Source organism: Homalodisca vitripennis, unplaced genomic scaffold (genome assembly GCF_021130785.1).
Source record: "Homalodisca vitripennis isolate AUS2020 unplaced genomic scaffold, UT_GWSS_2.1 ScUCBcl_10197;HRSCAF=18966, whole genome shotgun sequence".
Taxonomy (NCBI): Eukaryota; Metazoa; Arthropoda; class Insecta; order Hemiptera; family Cicadellidae; genus Homalodisca; species Homalodisca vitripennis.
Genome location: NW_025786315.1, coordinates 7,976 through 16,770, shown reverse-complemented (window position 1 = coordinate 16,770; position 8,795 = coordinate 7,976). Strand labels below are relative to the sequence as shown.

The window sequence follows — 8,795 nt, the reverse complement described above, 5'->3', positions numbered from 1 at the left end:
TGTCAGAAGGCTCGTCTATTAAAAATGTACAAGTACAATCAAGGCAAGTTACGACTTATTCACTCACCACCCCTGGTGAACTGCCCTGGCTTGTTGGATGGTTAGGTTATTGCCCCAGCGTAGGCCACTGTGTGGGCAGGCGTTGTAGAGTCGGGTCTTTACCAACTGTTGACCACTCCCTCTGATCCAAACAGTTTGCCACCCCCGCCACAGGCGCTGACTCACAACAACATGGGTTAATCCTTCTTTATCTTTATTCCCCCACAGTTTGTTCTGGCAACACTGAAATCATCTATGAGGAATTCACACTATCCAGATTCCAGAATCTGTAAAAGACTAGCTAAACTTTCATAGTTCAACACAACATTTTTGGTTAGTTAGACTTAAGATAAAATCACAACAAAAGATAGTTAACTACTAGTTTAATCTTTATCCACGTAATGGCTTTTCCAAAAATAAACTCTGCCCATCGTGTCATGGACTTGATACTTTACAGCATCCTAAGAATTTTCCACACAACTAACAAGAATAACTTGCAATGGTTCTAACTTAGAAATACAATGTTAACCCAAGCACTGTTGCATCAGTGTCTGTACGTAGAAGAGTATGAAGATGGTAGAAACTACTCACGTCTTTGTCGGAGGGACTGTGATGAACTTCTCCCACTCGGTACAACCAGCTGTTCTCTCTTCTCACTCTCTCGTCTCCCAGCTCCTGGACTGCCTGCAACTTTGCTTCCGGCTTTGTACTAATAAACAAATCCATATATTGTGTGCCCATTTGATTTTCTTCTACTTTTGAAATTTTCCATGCAAGTCACTCAAAACCAGGCTGTGTTGACAAGTTCGTGTCTTGTACAAACACAAAAATATCTACCCTCACGGATTGTTTTTCATAATGAACGGTTTCACCCATGTTTGTACATGTCAGGCAATACTTTCAACACATGCAGGACATTCCTTTACTCTTTTGTTATTTTGTGAACATTTACAAAACCCGATATAACTCTCAAATTACAAATTTTATGATTTTATTAGGGACGGTTAAAAAACCTTCTTTTTTAAATTCAGAAAAGTTCCAAATTTAATTTCTTTTTAAGTAAACAAACAATCAAGTAACAAAATTCCATCCAACCAAATTATTTTTATAAATGCAAGGACTTACATTTAACCAGAAAGGTGTGTACAAAGTGTTTAGGGTTAGTAATAACAGGATGGACCCACAATTTAACCTAAAGGACTTCTGTTGGACTTATGTGTTGGTAATAAAACATCTTCATGGTTTGGATGCTCATGTAGGACAAAGTATTAAAAAACTTCTGTTGGGTACTCGAACAACTCTTCAAACCACAATTATCTTTTTTCCCTTAATGGGAAATATCAATATATCATGCTATTTACAGTTGGTATATATTTTGAATGTAATATAAATATTACCAGCCAAACTTACTGGATCTTCAATAACATAACAAAAGTCCCACAATTACAATACCCTATTTTAAATTTAAAGTTTGGATAAACACAATTTGAGTACTTATAATTAAACAAAAGTTCCCTTAAACTATTACCTAATTCAAATAACACCGGAGGAAAAAAATTTACTGAAAATTTCAAAAAAATGTTTGAAAAAGTAAGATTTATAGAAAGAAATCTCTTCTCGTTGTTTACTCAATTGAGGACTTCTTCAATACCAAGAGGGAGGTTAATGATTATAATTTATGTACTGGGTGTTATTAACAAAAGATTGAATAGGAATTGCATAAATATTTGTCTGGCTATTCCTATGCAATGCTTTGTATAAAAAGATTGAACAAAGATATTCTGAATTTGAAAATTGGAATGGCCTGAATGGTACTTGGTGGCCGTTAAAATGATGTCTACATATAGCAATGCTAAACAGTCAAGTGGATTGTGAAACATCACTAACCTAACCTAACTTAAAAAATACACAGCAGTTACAGTACTCACATCAGGTAGTAAACGACATGAGATCAGCGAAGCGAGGCCTCTTGTTCGGATCATGTTGCCAACATTTGAGCATAAAGAGAGTAGTATTCTTTCGGACAGCAGTCTGGCTGCTCTAGCCTCTGAAAGATACAATTTGATACTGTATACTATTTTCGGCATTCTATGTAAATACTTAGATAAATAGTGTAAAAGTATGGCGTATGGTCTCTTAAGCTACCAACAAACTGAAACATTGTATTCGCCTATTCTACACTACCAGAGCTCTGGAAAAGATGGTGATTTGTAGTGTAACTCAATTACTACATATATGATGAAACTGTAATTAAAATTGCTAGAGAATTCCTAAAAAAGAACTTTATTTTCAGGAACGAAAACATGATTTCATTTGAAAACATTATGATTTCAATAGCATGTTGATATAATGCTCGGTACACTATGTGAGCATCATAAGAAATGTTTTACATTTTTTAAATCTCAGAATTACTTAAGCCAGCAAACCTGATAAAATTTGCAATATCACCAGTTTTTTCTTCTTTCACTACGAGATTGCTGAGTAGGTGTTAGTAAATATGTTCCTTACTGACCTGAAAGTTGGGTTCGTCTATGGCCTCTAGTATTTGGTGGCCTGTGAGCGCGGCCCACGGCTGGAACCCGTAACTGAACATCTCCCACAGAGTCACTCCGTACGCCCACACATCTGACGCTGACGTGAACCTCAGGTAGCTTATACACTCTGGAGCACACCTGCACATATAAATTTGTTTAAACATATTGTCTCAGTTTTAGCTAAAACATCACTTGTATTTTTAACAATGTTTGTATAGGATTGTAGGATTGCTTGGAAAAGATGGTAATGCAATACAACATCATATTTATTCAACCATTAGAAAGAAAAACAATAATATTGTTATAAACAAACAAATTCCAAAAGATGTGCAATTCCCATAATACAAAGACAATACTGTAGAATACAGTTTTACAGTATAGTAGCAAGTTTCAAATGTGGTAAATACCATAAACGCATCAGGGGGGATAAAAGTGACAGCAAGGTAATAGTTCTACCGTGCTTGACATTTTGTGTTGTATTGTTTGATCTTATGACTTTCAATGAGGTAAAATCAGTATTAAAGATTCATAATTCTACATTTGTTTTTATTATCTAAATTTTGTTTTATATTGAACAGATTATCTACTCTAATACAATAAATCAAAGCCAGCTTAAAGTGTGTCTAATAACTTATTTTAGATAATACAGGGTGGTGCAAAAAAGAACACATGTATTTGAGTAGTGTAGTATCAGTGGAAGGGACTGCCTAGTGACACCATTATGAAGGTTAGATCACCCAGTTTTTATTGTGCAATGGCACAGTCGATCGTGCAACGCAACATCGTATATTGCTGCTGAACAGTATTTCAAACTCAATGATCTGTCATCAATGTTCAATGAAGCTTTTGTAGAGTTTAATGTCGAGCATACCAGATCGCAACACAATACTTCGTGGGGTAAATTCGTTTCATGGACCAGGATCAGTAACAAAAAATAAATAAACTGGTCATCCTTGTACAGTGCAAACTTCACACCAATTTGACATAGGCAGAACCTTAGTTCTTCATAGTTCTCACCGCTCTACTAGGCGGAGTGTTGCTCCGGAATATCACGTTGATCCACTTACAGCACATCCTACCATGTGAGTTTGACATTCCATCCTTAGAAAATTATGATTGTCAGAAACTTTTAACGAACGTGATTTTTGATCAACGAAAAACTTTTTTGTATGAAGTGATGTTTTGCAAATCACAATGCTGTATTAATGATGAGCTTGATGAGGCTCAATCAATTTGAAAGGATCTGTAAAACAAGCAGAATTGTTGGTATTGAGGCAGCTAGCAACCCAAAAAAAATTCGTTTAAAAAAACGACTGTGTTCTTAAAAGTTACTGTGTAATGTGTGTCTCGAAAATTGGTATCATTGGACCTTATTTTTTTGACAGAGCGGCACAACTGTCACAGGTTACAACTTCTCAACGTTATGAAGAAATGCTACGCACATTTTTGTAGCCACATTTTGAAGCTTTGTGGATCGGACACCCGCAGAAATATGCTTTTAACAGAATGTAGCTACAGCCCACACAAGTAAGGCATCTACGGAAGTCGTTAGAGAAATGTTTCATAGTTACGTAATTTCCGCGATTTCCATTATCCTTGCCAGATCTATCGCCGTGCGACTTATTCTTATGAGATCACTTGAAATTCAAAGGTTACTGTTGTAAAATCTTGTTCAATTGATTTGAAAGTTGCAATGCACGAAGAAATTGCTGCTGTACCACAGAACACTGACAAAAGTTATTGAAGAACTTTGAGGAGAGACATTTAATGTGCATTAACGCAGAAGGATGCCATCTTTCCAGTCATTAAAAAAAAAAAAAAATTAAGTGCTAGGAATTCTTAATGTCAAATTCTCAAACTGGCTTGTTTGCTGATTGTTTTTGTGTTAATAATATGTGTCATGATCAAAATAAACTTACTTGTAGCATTTATAAAATACACACTTTCCTTTTTGTGCCACCCTGTAAAACAATGTGTCTTTTACAGTAGTCCACACTTTCAGTACAGCACTTGTAGACTACACTATAAGGTCTTGTTTTTTTTTTTTCATAAAACCTATTTTCCATATTGATAGTTTTAGCTTGACTTTAATAATTGTAATCAGAACAATCTGACACATCCACTTAGCCAACATCATGACCACTGTTTAGTTCAGCTGATTGAGACTAAACTGTATAATAAAACATTTCATTTAGTAACTCAATTTAAAATTAGTAATATTTAATGCATGTCAAAAGTTAATGAAAGAGAAATAATTATTTAAAAGGACAGAATTAGAAGTTGAGTCATTTTTATACAACTTTATTATTTTAATGCATTGTTTAACTGACATAGGTCATAAGTCCATAAGTAGTTGTACTAAAACAAAAGACTGGACAGGTATTTTCTATAAGAAGATGATGATTGCCAATGTATCTGTCTCCCCTCTGTGAACCACTGTAAAGCACGGTGCCCACTGTGACCGGCCCGGCCCGGCTCACTCCGGCCTACCACCGCCCACTGCTATCGTCCCGGCCCCAGCCCAGCCCAGCCCGGCCTTGGTCAGCTTCTTGGGGTGACTGTGCCGGTGCCCGCTTGCAGTGGGTGGGTGTCCATTTGATCGAATTGCATTTTGAAAGAGTACAAAAAGCGGTCGGGCTGGGCTGGGCTTGGGCCGGGGCCGGTAGCAGTGGGCGGGGTGTCCATTTGATTGCGTGTGTTTCGACTATCACGAAAAGACAAAGCCGGGCCGGGCCGGTCGCAGTGGGCGCTGTGCTTTAATATGTCCGAAACAAACTAATAACTACACAGTAACGTGGGTATTTACTTACCAGGCAAATAGGTAATTTGAGGTTGACATTGAAATTGGTTTGATAATAGTCCTTTCCAACACCAAGTGCTCTCGACAACCCGAAGTCAGAGATTTTTCACCTTGTTTTTTGAAAATACTAAAATATTTCTGGCAGCTAGGTCTCTGAAACAGGAACGAGAATTATTAAGATGTTTAGTAAAACAATCAACAAATAAGCACACGTGGTGTTTGAATTTCTTCTTCTGATAACTTACTATTGCACAATACATTTGGACTAAATACTAATTAAAAATTTGCTTTCTGAAACAATAAGACTTAAAACCACAAGAAATCTGCACAGGAAACTAAACATTTCAACATCATTCACTGAAACCATGACAAAACATCCAGCCTTGCATGCTAAAATCTCTGAATTACACTGAGTGTGAAAGAACAGACTTCTGAGTATTTTAACACTTTCTTTTTTCCAAAGAAACTTCAGAAATTGAAATTTAGAAGAATGTAATAATGATTTATATGAAAAGCTAATCTAAAGATATCTGACAATGGAAATTTGAGAAACAACAATCAGATGTTGCATTATCTAATCTGATTGTTGCAGATAATGAAACAAAAGAGACAGAAAAGTATACTCCAATTACCTACTGACCAATAAAGTTAAATTCGACTGTTTGTTACATCCAACCATCGCCACATAAGCAACCTTTCATTAATTGTAGTAGTTAGTTCAATTCCTTGAAATATGCCTATAATGTTGGAGAATTCACTATTTTTATGCAAGTGATATTGAACAACAAAAGGATTTGAAAAATTTGAAATCGCTGTAACAAATCTGTACAATGCAGCCAACAGAGACATGCGCCTGGTTTAAAAACAGCCAACAGAGAGATATGTCCCATGTTTAGTGTCAGCTAAAAAAGAGATAGGGTCTCTGGTTTAGTGCAGCCAACAGAGGGACATATTCCTGGTTTAGCACAGTCAACAGAGAGATATGTCCCCATGTTTAGTGCACCCAACAGAGACACATCTTCCTGGTTTAGTGCAAACAGAGAGACATATTCCTGGTTTAGCACAGTCCAACAGAGAGATATGCCTCTTGTTTAGTGCACCCAACAGAGACAACATCTTCCTGGTTTAGGTGCAAACAGAGTAGACATATTCCTGGTTTAGCACAGCCAACAGAGAGATATGTCCCATGTTTAGTGCAGCCAAAAAAAAACAAAATAGGGTCTCTGGTTTAGTGCAGCCAACAGAGGGGACATATTCCTGGTTTAGCACAGTCAACAGATAGATATGTCCCATCTTTAGTGCACCCAACAGAGACCACATCTTCCTGGTTTAGTGCAAACAGAGAGACATATTCCTGGTTTAGCACAGTCAACAGAGAGTTATGCCTCTTGTTTAGTGCACCCAACAGAGACACATCTTCCTGGTTTAGTGCAAAACAGAGAGACATATTCCTGGTTTAGCACAGTCAACAGATAGATATGTCCCATGTTTAGTGCACCCAACAGAGACACATCTTCCTGGTTTAGTGCAAACAGAGAGACATATTCCTGGTTTAGCACAGTCAACAGAGAGATATGCCTCTTGTTTAGTGCACCCAACAGAGACACATATTCCTGGTTTAGTGCAAACAGAGAGACATATTCCTGGTTTAGCACAGCCAACAGAGAGATATGTCCCATGTTTAGTGCAGCCAAAAAAGAGATAGGGTCTCTGGTTTAGTGCAGCAGCCAACAGAGGGACATATTCCTGGTTTTAGCACAGTCAACAGAGATATGTCCCATGTTTTAGTGCACACAACAGAGACACATCTTCCTGGTTTAGTGCAAACAGAGAGACATATTCCTGGTTTAGCACAGTCAACAGAGAGATATGCCTCTTATTTAGTGCACCCAACAGAGACACATCTTCCTAGTTTAGTGCAAACAGAGGGACATATTCCTGGTTTTAGCACAGTCAACAGAGAGATATGCGTCCTTGTTTAGTGCACCCAACAGAGATACATATTCCTGATTTACTGCAAAACCAAACAAAGAGACATTGCTTCTGGTTTAATGGAGCCCACAGAGGACATGCTTCGTATCTGGTTTTTCATAGTCAACTGAGAGATATGACTCTTGTTTAGTGCATCCGCAGAGTGATATACTACTCCTGGTTTAATGGAGCCCACAGAGGGGACATAGGTCTGATTTCAAATGTCACATGTGTTACCACATACCTGTGTATGAGTCTTTTGGCCTCAAGGTACTGCATGCCATCACAGATCTGGATGGCAAAGTCACACAGGGTCAGCACTGGGAAACTAAAGCGCAGAGAAGGTTCTTTAAGGCACTCCAACAGTGAGCGAAGTGGTGCTAGCTCAGTCACCTGTCCAACACGATACAGTATGTTACGTGTTACGTTAAATATTTTAAGTATACCTACAAACATAAATGGGAAAATAGAAAGGGATAAGGGATGGAACTACAAGGAAAAAAATACAAGAAGTACTGATACTTATGCTTATATTTTATTTTGCTCCCACGGAAAGAAGGAGAAACAGGTAGGAAAGAAGACTGCGAGAGAGCATTAGAAATGGACTTCGTGTTCACATGAGGTTATGTAATATTGCTCTCTTTTTAAGTACAGTAGACCCTCTATAATCTTGCACTTTGCCAGTCCGGCACTCCATGCTATACATAAATCCATCTGACCAACTTTCTTCACCACTCACCCGCCCTGCGCACAATAATCAATACATAATAACACAAGCACAGGTTGATTTCCCAAACAACTATTCGCCACCAAAACAATGGAGGGATGGCCAAATACATCAAAATAAGAATTTTTTAGACCTTTACCCAAGAAAAAACGAGCAAATTCAAAACCAGGATATTTGTAAACTCGGCCCACCCAGCAAAACAGTCTAATCTACACACAAAAACAACAAGTTTCAAATAAATTCAAGAAGTTAAAACTTCCAAATCAGCTTAACTTCTTCCACCAAAATATGGACAGGATGACAAACAAAATTGAAAGACTGGAACACCTTTTGCATAGCACTAACCCGGACTTTGTAATTCTTACAGAACATGGTCTAAAAAGCAATGTAATAAACCATGCCAAGTTGGCTGATTACACACTTATCAGTGCATATGGAAGGAAAGAACATATCAAAGGAGGGGTTGTTATTTATAGGCATAACAGTATAGCCAACAAAACTGAAAAATTTAGAGATTGAAGAGTACAGCTTAGAAATGGTATGTGAGGTAACAGCAGTAAAAAATACACATAAACAAGAAAAAAGAGTTTGTTTCCTGCTTGGAGTGTATCGACCACCTTGTGCTGACCTTGATACATCACTACAAGTTCTGGCAGATGCCCTCGACAGCCTTCCTACTCAGAGAAATGACACCACTTATCATGGGGGATATTAACATTGACAG

The 8,795-nt window shown here is 37.6% G+C and overlaps 1 protein-coding gene across 1 annotated transcript; it reads right to left on the bottom strand.

Moving 5' to 3' along the window:
* Positions 1-5,438: 5,438 nt before the first annotated feature.
* On the bottom strand, positions 5,439-7,829 carry LOC124374800 (activated Cdc42 kinase-like). The gene is made up of 2 exons (XM_046832950.1): positions 7,589-7,829; positions 5,439-5,526 (listed from the first exon to the last, which is right to left on the bottom strand). Exons 1-2 carry the CDS (start codon positions 7,798-7,800, stop codon positions 5,469-5,471), a joined length of 270 nt encoding a protein of 89 aa, XP_046688906.1. The 5' UTR covers positions 7,801-7,829; the 3' UTR covers positions 5,439-5,468.
* Between the last annotated feature and the right edge of the window lie 966 nt (positions 7,830-8,795).

Bases quoted from the DNA above. Each gene is read 5' to 3' on its own strand.
- LOC124374800 (XM_046832950.1), bottom strand. From the start codon at position 7,800: ATGTTTGTAGGTATACTTAAAATATTTAACGTAACACGTAACATACTG. The intron at 5,527-7,588 runs GTATGTGGTAAC...TTCCTGTTTCAG, and splicing joins GCCAAAAGACTCATACACAG to AGACCTAGCTGCCAGAAATA.